The sequence below is a fragment of the Accipiter gentilis genome, chromosome 32 (genome assembly GCF_929443795.1).
Source record: "Accipiter gentilis chromosome 32, bAccGen1.1, whole genome shotgun sequence".
Lineage (NCBI taxonomy): Eukaryota > Metazoa > Chordata > Aves > Accipitriformes > Accipitridae > Astur > Astur gentilis.
In genome coordinates this window covers 11665483-11681485 of record NC_064911.1, presented here as the reverse complement: position 1 = coordinate 11681485, position 16003 = coordinate 11665483, and the positions used below count along the sequence as shown (strand labels likewise).

The 16003-nt window shown below is 39.4% G+C and overlaps 1 protein-coding gene across 21 annotated transcripts in view; it reads right to left on the bottom strand.

Moving 5' to 3' along the window:
• Nucleotides 1-1761: 1761 nt before the first annotated feature.
• CASK (calcium/calmodulin dependent serine protein kinase) overlaps nucleotides 1762-16003 on the bottom strand; it is a 240457-nt gene continuing 226215 nt past the window's right edge. For 8 of the 21 annotated variants that reach the window (XM_049834804.1, XM_049834811.1, XM_049834814.1 and 5 more), the window contains 5 exons: nucleotides 15862-15942; nucleotides 15690-15770; nucleotides 11505-11707; nucleotides 9188-9271; nucleotides 1762-3171 (listed from right to left, as the gene is read on the bottom strand). In XM_049834804.1, the coding sequence (XP_049690761.1) occupies nucleotides 2995-3171; nucleotides 9188-9271; nucleotides 11505-11707; nucleotides 15690-15770; nucleotides 15862-15942 (626 nt within the window). In that variant the 3' untranslated portion in view covers nucleotides 1762-2994. Of the gene's footprint in view, nucleotides 3172-6828; nucleotides 6856-9187; nucleotides 9272-11504; nucleotides 11708-15689; nucleotides 15771-15861; nucleotides 15943-16003 lie in introns of all 21 variants that reach the window. The other 13 variants (XM_049834799.1, XM_049834805.1, XM_049834812.1 and 10 more) reach the window with 3 other exon arrangements.

Sequence of the window (16003 nt, the reverse complement as noted above, 5' to 3'; positions counted from 1 at the left end):
GGTTCACGGAGCTCACTGGGCTGCGTGGTTCGGCTGTGCTTAAAGCCTAGGGGGGGTTCCAAGTTAATCTTTTGCTACGGGAGGTTCCTACAAGGAAAACAGTCCGTGGTAAAGAGGAGGCAGGACAGTATGCTAGCTGACGTGCTTTACAGTTTTTGTCTCTTGATAAAAGGCTATACAGCGAGAACAAAAGAAACAACGCTCTCCAAGTTAGTCTCTCTACTGTGCAGTATTAACTGAATGGTAGCTCCACTTAAGAGAAGAAAAGTGTATTAGTTACATGAAATCACTACTTATTGTCATCTACGTAAGGCAGAAGCACCCTCATGGGCCTTATGAGTTTTCTTTCTTTACAGGCTGGATACACAGAAACTCCAAGAAATTCACGTTAACAGAGTCAAAAGTGTGTAGTCGAAACATTTATGGTGGACTATAGCCGAATTATCAAAATTACTTTACCTGTTTAATATCATAAGCGTTTGAGATGAAGAATGTGTCACTGAAGTCAGATACCAATGCTTACCAGAGAAGAAGTTTGTATTTCTAACATCAGAAACACTCCACTGCTTGATTTTCAGCAGGTCTTCCCATCTTTGTGCTTTACTGGGAAAAGAGGTAGTTTGAGAGAGAATGAAACTGTCACTTCGAAGAGCTCAGCTGGTGTGTAATACTACCACCGCAACAGCTGATCTACGGGAACACCTGCTAAGGTTCATCCGGGACTAAAACGACACGGCACGACTACTTGCAACATTACCTCTTACTCACTAAATAACACACTTCACAGTTTGCACCTATCCCCTTTTACAGGAGCTAAATTCAGAACAGATGAGCAGCTACCATTACTCCAACAGGTTCCCTCTTACTCGCTGGCCCGCACGGATCGTTTCTCGCCGGTTAGTCTCCAGCACTCCACAAACTACGAACTCGGGGGACTCGGTTACAGTACTCGTTTTGGGACGCGGTCACCGAACTGTGATTCCAGCTGTAGCGTAAGTGGGTTCAGCAGGTGGGGTAACGCGGCGGCTCACGTTCCCTTCTGGGCTGCAGGCTGTGCTGAGAATGCTGCACAAAATAAACACCTTTTGCCTGACCTGGCTGGATGGGATGCCTAGCTGGACCTAGACTTTGCCTAAGGATTTTACAAGAATAGAGATTTGACCACCCGACCTGCAGCACGAGTAGCGACCTGTGCACTTTATGATAATTACCCCTATGGCAAAGGTTCAACCGTGAGAGCCTTTTCTGATTACATGTGCAGCGGTCCCAAACAACTGGAACAGCCCACAGATCAGTTACAGCTGACAGTTCAACTTTGAGGATAAATCCTTCGAGAACACTGCATCATTTTAATATAAACACTAGACTTCATACTATACAACAGCACAGCCAACTGAGCTTTGAAGATAAATCATTTCAAGGAACATCGTATTTCTGACACCTAAAAAGAGGTGGCAATGCTCGCTTCTGTTAACCATTTTCAGAAAAAAAAGGCAAACCATCTGGGCCAGTGAGAGCATGAAGAAGGGAAACAAAACACCAGGTTGGCACACGGTTAAATTTTTCTTCCTAGGCTCTGCTCTAATTCTAAATTAGTTGAACTTGTGCTGGTAGTACAGGCGGAGCAGAGCCCCTGGAACAGACTACGGGCTTTGCCCTACAAGGGCCTTCGCTTAATGGACTTTAAGAAACCTTTTCTCGTGCATGAGTCACTGATTTGCTCTTGAAACTCCCTGCGATGAAATGAAGGACCCAAAAGCATTTAATTGTTGAACACATAAAAGGAAGTATATTTAAAATAAAAAAAATTGGTCAGACTGTAGAGTCAATTACCATTTTTAAAGGAATTTACAGGGCTGTTGTAGATGAGTCTTTTGGAATAGTCAGTTTATCGCAATGCCTAAACTGGTTTCTTCATTGCACAGTATTTTCTTTTAAAATGTGTGCATCTTTAAACAATTACATACATATTAAAAATCAGCATTTCTTTGCTTAAACTTAATTAAAACGTTAATACTCTCAGACAACACAGATCTGAAATGGTGAAACCAGTAATTGCCCCCTCCCACCTTACAACAAATTAAATTGAGACAAAATTACAAACACATTTCACTACATGATTATTATTAATAAAAATCAGTTTTTTTTTTTTTTATAAAGTTGCCCAAAATGCAAGGGATGTGCATAGGTTTACAACTTAGTCAGAATAATATTTTACTTTATTCCCTTGGGTACGTGTTCCCATGAACGGAATGTACTTTGCTGTAGATTACAGGTTTTATCAACACAGATACACCAACGGCATGAACGCTTGCGACTGTCCACATGCATTAAGAGTCAAGACCCAATTTCAAATTTCTAAAAGTTTTACAGAGTTCTTCAAAGAGACAGTATCACATTATCTGGATGTTACACAAAAGTACTTAAAAATACTATCCTAGGGAAAAAAAAAGCGAAAAAAGGCCTTTAAAATTTATGAATTTGTTTCGTAACCACTAGACTAATTACTTCAAATAAATAAAGGAAAGCAAAGTATTCCAATCAAAAAATCAGACTCTAAAAAGAATGTAGTGTTCCACCCCCAAGTTAAGGTAACAGAATCATATTATTATTACTATTAAAATAGATTATAGAAAGCAGCATCTATTTTGTGCAGTTTTTAGGGGCCCTTGAAATAAAAAGCTATGATTTCCAAAAATATAACATTCCAAAGGACTGAATAATACATATATTTAAAGATACATTTTATTAAAGTTTAGGAGAAATGATTAAAAAAAAGATACTGTCTCTTTAAATTAGTGTTTAATTTTTTTTTTTTTTCCCCTCCTCCTATCTATTCGGACATGACAATAATTATATTTTAGGTCACACTACATCTAGGTAGTCTCTAGGGGCCAAGACCTGTTGACACAAGGTCAATAACGAAGAGGTTTTTCCATGTATGAGGTGGTTCCCAGTAATGACAGATTTTTTTTCAATTCTCTCATGACCGGTCTAGTAGACCCAGGAGACCGGGACCCACTGTGAGGCTGTACACACAAGCTCGATGGCTTCCTCCAGGTGCCTGATAGTTTCATCAATCTCATTGTTGATAATTGTTAGGTCAAAGTAGTGTGCATATGTTCTCTGTAAGATTTCAGACTCCTTCTGCAGGCGCTGAAGAGATTCATCCTGTTCGGCGGTCAGAAAAGAAAACGGGAGAGAGAGAAGTTGGATCCTTTCGTACTCTTCTACAACAGCTTTCTAAGCGTTGCTTACAGAGAAGAAAACGGGCCAAAAACCCTTGGGGAGGCCTAGGTCGTATAGATCCCCCACCTACATCTATGGAAATCACAGGGGAGAAACGGCACAATTTCTCTCTCGAAGCTGACATTCAAACAGCACTCACTTATTGGCATTACTTGAGACAAAACACAAGCCTAGCGTTAAAACAGCAAGGCAGAGGATGGAAGCTTAGAAAAGCAGCACAGACATGAGCAACGGAGACCATATATGAATATAACGTACAAAGCGCACAAATAGGAGCTATTGGGCCTATGTCCAGGTAAGAACACGAGAAACAGGAGAGGGTGTATTGTCAGGTATCAGCTGTTCCCGGTTTTGGTCATGTTTTCTGTTCAACATCAGTCTTCCGGATCTACTTCCTTTGATACTCATTTACTGAGAAGGAAATTCTCACTCCGCATTACTCTGCGGTTCCTATTTCAGAGTACGCCTTTTCCAGCATCTCTTAGGGCGAGATCCTGAAGACGAACCACGCAGCCCGCGCTCAAGAAGGGCCAGCGCTGGCAGACGGGCGCTCTCCATGGCTTTGTGTCAGTGTCCTTACGGAAAGAACTGCATCCTACTGCGTGGGTGTGCTACAAAGCCCCAACGCTACAGCGATGGGCTTTGTGAGTGAGGTCTGCCTTTCTGAGAGCGCGGGACTGCAAAAGGCTTCTTTCTACGGCTCTGCGGCAATTTTTAGTTTGAATTCTCTTCCTGCAAATTCCCTTAGAAATTTTAAAAAAAAAAAAAAAAAAAAAAAATCATTTGCTGCTTTCAGGAATCTTGAAATAGCCACTGGAAAGTAATCAAGTCCTTCCTGCCCTACGGGTTTGGGGTGGATATGGGGCAAAATTACATATGAACAGTATAGACTCCTGCTGCTCTGACGTCACTCTAGAGGGTCACTCACCCTACTTGATCTATCACCTGGGATACACTTTATTATAACAGAGTTTTAGGCTGCAGGAGGTACAGACACAGTGCCCATAGCTGTTTTCAAAGAAATTATTAGCTGATAAATTCTGTTCCCAGAATAAGAGACTCCCCCTTTTTCTGTTTAAACTTCCAAGTATTTGTAATTACAGTGACACGTAGCTGTGGAACAGCCGCTTTCAGGTCCTCTGAAGGGAAAACCTGCACTGAGACAGTTCTCCTTCCCTGTCGCTATGAAACCAGCCACTTCTGGAGAAGTTCTGTACCAAAGTTACAGTTCTGCTTCTCTCCTGAAGCTGCAGCCTCAGAGGAGGGGGGATGTTGCCTTCACTTGATAATCACTACAGATTTCATTCAAAGTCAGACAAATACTCCTCACATGCGCTTTTGTACAAGGGATGCTCCTTGAATGGACCATTACGCATCACCAGCGATGTCTGGAACTTCCACAGAAAATACCAGTGCATGCAAATTTAATTTATGGTATTAACAAATTGGACAATATGGATCAATACTAATATTAAATATTTTCGTGGAACATTTCATATGGCCCAGTGTCTTTAAGCCAAAAACCTAGTTAGGTAAACTGCCAACTTCTCATAGATTCCAAAAGAGACATCAATTTATGTCACCAGAGGATCTATACTTTTCTGCTTAGATTAACCTACAAAGGAAAAAAAAATCATAACTGTCAAGCAGAATATTTTCAGTGCTTTAAACATATCTAGCTAAGACTAATTTTATATTTAAAGCCAATTTTAGCAAAACCATATTGCACCTTTAAAAGAGTTTTAATCTCATGGCACAAGGCTAACAGTATCTGAAAAACCCCCACGAAGCCTTAGAACTGTTAACTCATGTGTAACTTTTTAACTGCTATTCAGATTTCCCCACAGTGTCACCTTTATCTACAAGAATGAACTTTTCTCACTCAAGCATTTTATGGTGACTGACAATAAAAATCTGAAAAACTTACAGCTATCTCATCTTAAAAACAACAACTGGTAGGTAGAGAAGAATGAATACTAATATTTACCTTACACACATAGATGTCACAAAACTAAGAGTTTCAAGAATTCATTAAATTTTAATATTTTTCTGACTTAGCTTCTCCTAGATCCAACTTTACTGGGATCACAGTGGGTTGTATTTTGGAATATCTAGATTTCCTAGCCTGTTGGAAATGTAAAACATTACTTCTTTCATATACTTTTAGGGGCCGTATTAAGTTCGGGATTTGTACATTCAAAACCATGTCAGACTTGGCTAAGTGTTTCTTCTGTAAGCCTTAAATGCCAAAGTTCATCTTCGAGGCTAACACTTCCTCAAAATTTTTGCTGTAGTAAGTTCCTCTCAATTTCTCTAAAATTTCTTAATTAAATTTTGAATAGTGAACATCCCAGATTATTCTCCAAGAATATTCTCCAGCAGTTGCGCTCTCAATAGTGTCAAGAAAGAAGGTATTTATCAAAAGGTTCAGCTAGCTGCAGACAGACAAATGAATCGCCACAACTTCAGTAATTTCAGTAACAGGCATTTTATGTGGGTCTAGTTGCAGTGTGTCCATTATTGGAACAGACTTTTCTTTCCTGTCGCTAGAATGCAGTTCACTTTCCTAACCTTCTCTCCTCCTGCAGCACAGCTGGGACACAAAGGAGTGAAACACGGCTGTTATCCACGAAATCTCTCCCACGTGCACAATGGCCGCCAGTGATATCTTCAGTCTCTGAGGGCTGGGGTTTTTTGTCCTAAATTACATAGGACAACAGCTGCTGCTCGTGACAGTCAAATCACAGCCTAACAAATTACTAATAATCCCTTCTAAGGCTGTGAACACTGTATAGACACACCATCCGGCCTTTGCCAATTTTGCTCCAACAGAAAGAAATTCTCCTCAATTTAAACAGCTGGTGGACCGCGAACTCCTTAAGAAAAATTCCTTTTATTCTTTGGCTGTAGGAAGGGAGGAAGCATAGCTAAAAATTCAGATGAATTTGGCTCAATACAGATTTATACATGGCTCAATAAAGATTTAGATCAAAAAAGTGGAGCCTGTCAACTCCTCACTGCTGCTGTCTGGGCAACGGGAGGTAGAAAACAGCTGGAGGAAAGAGGAACTACTTCAGTGTTTCCTGATACGCTCTCTCCTCTCCCTGTTTTAGCACAGCAATAACCTGCTTCCTTTGAGATTAGACAGGTGGGTACACTCTGGGAGATTTCCTATATGATTTAAATTGGTTTTGTGCTTTGCAGAATTGCTCATAGTGCACTGCTATATTCAGTTGGAAAGCATAATATTTTGTCTCCTAACTCTTGCTGTGTGGTCCTTGATTACCGAGATATTTTTTGTAGTCTGTGATAGGCTAAAGTGTCTCGAGAGATCCTTTTAAGATCAGGCCTCTGCACTGATTTTACCACGAAGTTCAGATGTACAGCTGTAAGAGTAGAAATTTTACTCTCTAGTTTCTTTTTACTAGTGGATAATTTTAGCGCAGATATCTGAAGTCATTACTACATTAAATTTTTATTCCAATGGCGAAAGTAATGTTGAATGGGAACGAGCATATCTACATTCTAAAACTACTGAAATAACCAGGACTACCTTGTCAGCCCCTAGCTGGTACTTACAGGCAATTTTCTGCACCATTTTGGCAGCTATGTACAATTAGTACGAGTGCAGGAAAATGAAAAGAAAAGCAAAGATGAAATTTAAGAAAACATAAGGGGAAAAAAAAGGACAGTCATTTACAGAAATGTTCTCAAAAAGTGTAAGTAAAATAAACAAAACAGGATAAGAGGATAAACAGAAAGGGATACTCATTATGCAAATGAACCTTTCAAAAAGGAAGCGTGAATGGGAAATACGAAACACACACTCTCCACCCTTGTTTGCTGCCTTGCAGGCTGCTAACACACAGACACAATTGGCGTTATCTCCCTTCATGCAGCCCAGCAAACCTTGGAAAATAGCATCCTGTATTTGGGTAAGGTCTGTTGCTCTTACATTTCCTGCCCCTCCCCTTCCTTAAGTTTAATTGATTCATAAATTAGCATGCTTTATAAGTGTGGCCTCAGTTCAGCAATTCATGTGCCTGAGTGAAATCCTGCATGCACAGAGACTTTAGTCACAAGAGCTTAAAATAAAGACACAGTCTTACAGCATGAATGCAAATATTTAGAACATAATACTTCTACTAATATTTCTTTGGCATGAACAAATATTTCCCCACCACTACTATAAAAGGTACATTTCTGTCCTCTTCCTAGAGAACCACGGAAAATATTTTCTCCCTTGTATGAACTGTCCCAAATATCTCTGCATTATATCCTACAGCTGGAAGATTAAAAGTTAAGCACCACTGGCAGAGGAGTGAGGCCAAGGAAGACTATTTGGGAGCTGATATACAGGTATGGAGGCAACAAACCCAGGTGATTGCATAATTCCTGGCTGCCCAAGTGCTGCTGTAAGCACAATGCTTGCCTGATACATCCAAAGAACGATTCTAACTATTTTTTAAGTGATGCCATGCCATTTGCTTGCATAAAGGCAAATTCAGTGTAGAATACAAAATTTTAGTATTTTCTCAAGATTGTACTGATTTACAGCATATGCCAACACCAGCAGTTAGACAAAGTGTCACTTCACTAACATAGCAAATTGTCATATTCTGAGACACCTTCGTCTGTGCGCTCGTGACATTTACCAGTTAGGGTACGGGTCGATAAGACACAGTGAAATGACATAAACTTACTGCTGTGAAAGTTAAAAGTGCCTTCTTCCCCTTCCCCTCTCCCTGGCTATACGCTTTCAATGCTTGTTCTGGCATTGGTGCTTGTCAGAGCTTTTGTGAGCTGCTTGAAAACTGACAAAAATCCAATTTAGAGCTGAAGTAGCTCACTAAAGTATCTGGTGAGTGCCATGGCCAGTGCAGACTGGCAGTGTATGTCCCAGAAGCAAGTTAGAGAGAGTCACTCCCTTCAGCAACAGTGAACTAGTAGAATGCCTCAGCTGCCAGTAAAATTGCAGCTCAAGGCCAGAATTTTTTCACTCTCCACTTGCTATTTTAATAATCATTCAGGGCATTTACATTTAAATATGTTTGTCTTATTCCTTATTTTCCTGCAAGCCTCTGCAGTGATGTCACAGTTTCATACTTATGATACTGTAATTACATTTCTATAGAAACAGGCTGTAGAGACAGGGCTTCTGACTTTATGTTTTGCATGATCAAGGAGACACCTAGGAGATTTGGAACAGATTCACGGTCAAATCCAATTGATTAAATACCTTAATATCATGGTTTAAAAAAGGCTGAGCAGACAAAGTGTTTGTATAAATACCATTTGCCCTGTTGTGAGCTAAATCCAGAACTGCTTGATACCATCTTCGAAATCAGTAGCAATCTGCAGAGTAGATACTCTATAAAAACTCAGTAGGAAATTCAGGATGTGGACCTCCATGAATACTTAACATTATTCCACAAGCAATTACCCCTTTGGTCAAAGCTTCCAATTCTTAGAGAACAGTCTTCAAAATTAATAAGCCTATTTCTGATACATATTTGCTGTATAGAAAAAATACTAAAAGATAAAGGTGGGAAGACAACACAGTCACGCACACCCATTTCTTCAGTTCAGGCCAGCTGTAATCTAGTGCTAGCACTGCAGCTCAGAATTGAGTAATTTGTGCTAATGATTTGTTGAGGATTTGGAAATGGATCTTTGAGCTAGGGCAGGGAATGAAATAAAAGAATATGTATTTTTAGAATATGTCATGTGGATATTTCAACTTGAAGTTCATATTTTGAATTAGAAAAATCAGTTAATAAACAATAAACACATCTCAATCAACTTAATAATGCTGGTATACAACTGTCTTTCTGCCTCCATTTAAAGACAAGGAAACAATTAAAGAGTCTTATCTGCATATCTGAATCTCATCCTTAATTATGTCTCTGATAGGACATTAGATTGCAACATGCCATACCTCATTAATGCCTGGGGTAATCGTAGGTGCAGCAATAAAAACAACAAAAGGAGCAAACTCTGCAGTTCTCAGGACCTTCAATGCCTAGGTGAAAAAAAAATCAGATACTTTAGAACCACCCCTCAACAATCAATGCGAATAAGTTTAGTCACACAAGCAAGAGATACAAAATCCTGATTTACCAATGCTGGTATTTGTTTTTAACTGATCTGGAGTCAAGACTTCAGTAATACAGACACTTAACTTTTGCATTACATTTTTGGTGGTCAAACTGTGTATTTATCCTTAATTAAAGAGAGTTTTCAAGACAATGAAAACTTTAGCATTTTCAGAGAGGCTCTTCCCATACAGTCTCAAAGAGTGCAGAATTCTGTTGTCATTTAAACTAAATGATTAGCACCAGGTAAAAAAAAATCACGCACGCCATAAATAGGGAAAAGAGCCAACTGTATTTTAGAACAAATATTGACTAGAATAGAATTTTTTCTGACTTTTTCTACCTACCAACACTTTTTAATTATTTTCTGAAACAAATGAAAATGTGATGTGAAAGGTTCAAAGTTTTTAAAAAGCAAGCATAGTGAAGTTTTAAAAAAGTGAGCCTAGCACTAATACAGTATATGCAGCACCAACCCCTGAACCAAATCTGTGCAAAAGAAAAGAGTTCTCATTAAAAAGTTGACTTAGTCATAATTTACTGAGTGACACACAGAGCTGCCATACGTGAAATTCTGGTACAGATCCAAGCTAGACTAAAGTTCAGGAGAGCAAGTAAACATACCTCAGCTGAACTGAAATGGATGGACAAGATAAATAAAGACTACTAAAGGTCAGTCTGTTTTTGCTCCTTCTACTTCCCGTCTTCTCTAAAGTTTTTTTTTTTTTTTTAAAAAAAGACCAAACAAAACCCCACAATCCATCCTTTTCCCAAGATAAAGAGGATTTAACCTCTGCTGCTTGAAACCCACCCATATATATATATGTCATCTATGCCCACCTCCTCTAAACAAGAGATAAACCCCATATGTAAAAGTCAAAAAACCTCCCATAACTAAGAGTACACAAGGGAAAACAGGCAAGTGGTGGTAACATAACGAGGAATAAGTCCACAAACAGGCTGGCCTTAATGAGCTGAGATGGATGCATGAGGAAGCTGGTTAAGAAAGAGGCTTGCTAGACACTGGAGGAAGTGGAGCAAAGGCGGCTGTTACCATATGTAAATATATTCTAACAAAGATTAAAACGGCTTCTGAGAATCGTAATACTTCTGAATAATGCAAGTTGAAAAGGTTTCTCAGGAGAGTTTGCTTTTAACAGCTGTCCATTTGAACTAACTACAAATGCTGCTCTCCCTGAAAACTGTTAAATGTGGGCTTTTATTTTTCAGAACGGCACCACACCAGCACCCTACGTTAACTGTCCTAAATAATTTAATCAGGTATCTTACTTCTGTCATTGAATTCTTAATGAATGTTTACTTCTTGAATCCATTCACAAAGAAGAAAGAAGGCAGCAAATTTGAATAGATAACGCTGGTCACAATTTTAATTTGTCTTTCCTCCCATTTCCTTCAATCTGCTAGAATAATAAACATCACATTTGTCCATATTCACGTTGTTCCACTTAACAAAACATATAAACACATCCCTGTGAACTGAAAATCATGACTACATGGATGTTTTAAAGGAAACATATCAGAATTTTCCACTGAAGATTTTATATAATGAATGAACAAACTACTTGGTGTTTCCTGAGAGCCTGATTTTCCTTCCTGCCCTCTTCTAAAAAGTTTAATACTGCAACACAGAGAGGAGTTTATAAATTAACAACACTGATCTGGTCATTGTGCAAACAGGATCAATATCGATGACCGACCACAAAAGTTTCTGACCATGCTCAATAGTGCTATGGAGCCAAGAGTCAGTTAGGAATAAGATTACCCTCTACTACAGCATTGAAGAGAAATTTTTGAAAATATCGAAACATTACTCCTGGCAGGCAATGACAATCACTTGTTTTTATATGTTTCACTGGACATGAGGCTAATATAGTAAAAAGTCACACAGTAAGTAGATTTTCAAGATACAGTGGTTGCATACCAAGATAAACTACAAATTTGTTTCTGCTGTATGTCCTTCTAACCAGATGATTACCAGAATTCTACTTCACAGATTGATACCTTGGTGTTCCAGAGTGTTCCACATTACTGTATGCATTACTTATCTATTGTGCAATCAATGAAAATAAATAAATCTCAATAAAATAAGGTTGAAGGATTTGTGATGAGTCCCATTTTAATATACTTCTAATTAGTTACCTGAGGTTCTACATCAAGTATTGCAATTAGTCCCTGCTCATGGATCTTTCGTATTGTTTCCAGTTTTGTCCCATACATTGCATCCTCATGGCTGCCATATTCCAAATATTCATTGTTTGATATATCCTGCATCATTTGGTCATGTGATACAAAGTAGTAATTTTTCCCATTTTCTTCATCTTTCTTTGGAGGTCGGGTTGTGTCTGAAAATACAAAAGAAAATTATTTTTAGTACAAAAGCAATATTAAGCTTATATATGACTTTTTGTTTGGCTTATCAATACTTATTCACTGAATGGTGACCTGTCAAATCACATATAGAACAATGAAGCATGAGCTCGAGATAGGCAGAATAACGGGGGCTGGGAAAAGCAGGAGTCTGGGGGACGTGTGTTGGGAAAAGCAGGAGATGAAGGGATGTGGAAAAGGTAAAAATCAAAAGGTAACAGAGGAAGACCAGAAGGTCATAAATAACCTTTACCTGGTCAGGACGCTAAGACTCCATCAGCTGCTTTCAACAGCAAACAAAGGGCACATCTCACAGTTTTTATGGTTTCTAAACAATTCAGTTAACATCTCCATTTTACCCCAGGGGCCAGTACTGGGCCCAATCCTGTTCAACATCTCCCTTAATGATCTGGGTGATGGGGCAGAGTGTACCCTCAGCGAGGATGCCAATGATACAAAACTGGGAGGAGTGGCTGATGCACCAGAGGGACCTCGACAGGCTGGAGAAAGGGGCTGACAGGAACCTCATCAAATTCAACAAGGGGAAATGCCAAATCCTGCACCTGGGGAGGAACAACCCCATGCACCAGTACATGCTGGGTGCTGACCAGCTGGAAAGCAGCTCTCCAGAAAAGGCTCTCTGGAGGGTCCTGGTAGAACACGAGCCAGCAACGTGTCCTTGTGGCAAAGAAGGGCTAAAGGTATCCTGGGTTGCATTAGACAAAGTATTGGCAGCAGGTGGAGGGAGGTGATCCTTCTCCTCTACTCAGCGATGGTGAGGCCACACCTGGAGTGCTGGGTCCAGTTCTGGGCTCCCCAGTACAAGACAGACACGGACAGACTGGAGAAAGTCCAACAAAGTACCACAAAGATGATGAAAGGCCTGGAGCATTTCCCCTGTGAGGAAAGGTTGAGAGCTGGGACTGCTCAGCCTGGAGAAGGGAAGGCTCAGGGAGGATCTCATCAAGGAGTACAAATATCTGAAGTGAAGGCGTAAAGAAGATGGAGCCAGTCTCGTTTCAGTGGTGCTCAGTGACAGGACAAGAAGTAATGGGCACATGCTGCAGCACAGGAGCTTCCATGTGAATGTAAGGAAACACTTTTTCACTGTGAGGGTGGCTAAGCACTGGCACAGGTTGCTCGGAGAGGTGGTATAGTCTGTCCATCCTTGGAGACATTCAAAAGCCGCCTGAACATGGACCTGGGCAACTGGCTCTAGGTGGCCCAGCTTGAGCAGGGCGGTTGGACCAGATGACCTCCAGAGGTAGGGATCTCAACCGTTCTGTGATTCTGTAGGCCATCTGCTCCTCTTTTCCCCACAGGCATGCTGATATCCACTTGCTTCTCTTTCTTCTAATATTCCTTTACAAACTGATTCACTCTCATATTTTTCCACTATCATATTTATGTTGGTGCCATATCTGAAACACCACATCTCTTCCCAATCTAATCCCGTATCTTCCAACAACCCTATCGTAATTTCAACCAAAGTATCCAAAAATTGAACTTATCTATTTTTAATTATACCTATTACTGTTCTGAGGATTAATTAGCATATTTCAAAGATGAAAAGTTCTATAGAAATATTATAGATCATAGTTATTATTTTAAGGAATTCAAGAACAATGGGTTATATAAACCATATAATGTCACTGTTCTACTCACTGCTGCCTCAGGTCTACTGAACTTATATTTCCCCCAAATCCTCTTTTGTAAAAACACTTATGTATTTTCCTTTTCCTTTTTTTATTAAATTCTTATGAGGTTTTCTTCTGAGTGTGAAAGTGTAAGTCTAAAAAGTGGAGGAGAGCCTGATTACTTGTGGTCAAGAGATATGAAAGCTACTTAGCAATAGCATACTTTTTGAATATATTGCTTCTGCAGACCTATGTGGTAAGAGATGTATGGCCTAATAATCCTTTTAATTAACTACCACTGTGTGTGATATGACCTTTATGATCAAGTTTTCAGTAGGTAGCTAATTTCTTCATAAAGCATTCCCCAAAACTTCACACCCAACTTACGGCCTACCTCAAAAGCTACCTAATCCTACCATGGTATTTTAAAAGAATGCAGAAAGTGCAGTAAAATCCATCTCTCTGAGAGTTGGGGAGAATAAATTCAATTACCTAGAGTCAACTGAAAGACAGATCAGGTTCCCATAATACTTAAAGTGTACGTGATATATTTTATATGTTCTATTTATATCACTAACCTAAGGAAGTAATTTGGGTCTCTAGACACCAGCATAAAGTGCTATTTTAAATGCCCTAAATGCCTTAAATCTGAAATATCCATATAGGACTATTAGATGTAACACAGGAATCAATGGAGACCATTGCTCTTCTGGAGTGGAGCTGGAGGCCAAGTGATGTCTAAAACAGGCATCTAAACATCAAACTGACGCTTTAACACCTGAATTTCATCCTGATTTGCAGTCTAGTCTTTTTAGTCTTCTTATATAATCAGTGAAGCAATTTCAGTGCTTCCACAGAGCAGGAACCTAATGCAGGCAATCTAAGGCATGGTCGTCATGGTATAGGCGAGTCCATTTTCATAGGTATTTGAAGATAAATTAACTAGTTCAGCTTCTACCTCCCCACAGCAATACAGTTAGTACTTGAGAGAGACTGGGTGAAAAGCATACCATAAAGCATTTATTACTCTTTGTTTTAGTTCTTTGTAATGGAGAACATATTTGCTGGGTTACTGCCCCCTTCCCCCCACATAATCTTGTCTGTATTGAATAACGTAGGTACAACATACATCACATACTCCTGGCACCCCGCTTTTAAAGTATCTAATCCAGGATTTTAGTGTCTAGATATAAACAGTAGCGTGACAAACAGTGCAGTTTCACATTGCTGCTGGGGTGATCTAATGGCTCATGCTTTCAAAAGGGCTAGGTCTTTCTGTTTTCCTTCTGCTGGCACTGGTCTTTGTCTCAACTCCTTAGCGAGCAAGCCTGGGGAACTTAAATCAGCAGCCAACTACTCCTTTTCCCCTTCCAAACAGGGAAACAGGTAAGTTCTTAAAAATAATACTTTTCACCAACAACAAAATCCTTATAGGTAGAAAAAACCCTAAGTACACTTTTAAAGTAAAGCACTAACAAGGTATAAAGAAAATGTACACTTTTAAAGTAAAGCACTAACAAGGTGTAAAGAAAATGAAATTAATTCATAATGGTCGTCAGTGTCACTTCTTGGCCATCCGTGGGGTTTCTGAAGTCAGCCTGAAATAGTGGACAGTTAGCTGCTGGATGCTCGTTTCAGAATGCCTACCTTGAGGAAAAAAGGGTGCATCTCCAGGAGATCATGTAGCAGGATATGCAATTCCTGCCATGCTACTGATAGAGATTGTCATGAAGGGAAAACACCCCTGTGCTCTTCGTAACCACCCGCTTGTAAGCAGTGAAGTTACTTGTGTTTTCTTTTTCTTATCGTCATCTCTAGAAACTTGAAGTTATTTTAGCATAATACCAGTCCTCGAGGCTAGGCTATGAAAGGTAATTTAAAACATTCAGATAAGGTACACCTTAAAGGTTTTCTCTAAATCCAGTTTATATTTCTTCTCACAGTAATTATACACAGTTTTAAACATCAAGGCTGTTCCAGTCTTACCTGAACTGTAAATGTAAAATTAGCACAGAAAAATGAAAAATTTTTCATTCTAAAAGTTTCATTCTATATTAACAAACATTTGGGGTAGAGAGAAACATGCTTAACAAGAAGTTTTGTGAATACTAAGAAACATCCGATGTAGAAGTGGTGCTACTTACTGCCCACCCCGCCCTGCCCTGAAAACACAAAAGAAGAAATATACCCAGTCTTATCACAGTTCCCACCTTTAAGATAGGATTCCTCTCAGCAGAACTGAACACATGTAGTGGTACAATGGGTGTGTTGTCAAGGACGATACAAACAATTTTGCAGTACATTGAACACTGCTACTTACGAGGAATGGGGTAAGCAAATCTGTCCGGGTGTTTTGTGATGAGTGTGTTTTTTATGTGTCTTCTTCCAACACCGTGTGCACCTAATCCACAACACAGAAATGAATTATAAATTTTCCACTAGAAGAGTTTCAAAACCATGCTGTTACATTCAGAATAATAACTCAAAATTACCTAGTAAGACTAGTGTTTTCCTTTTGAATGCTGGCAGTTTTACTACTTCTTCATATGTGACGAGATCTAATTGATCAAACACTAAAACACAAAAGAAACCCCCACAGGGATAAGAAAAAAAGGCATATTAAGCGTGATAATT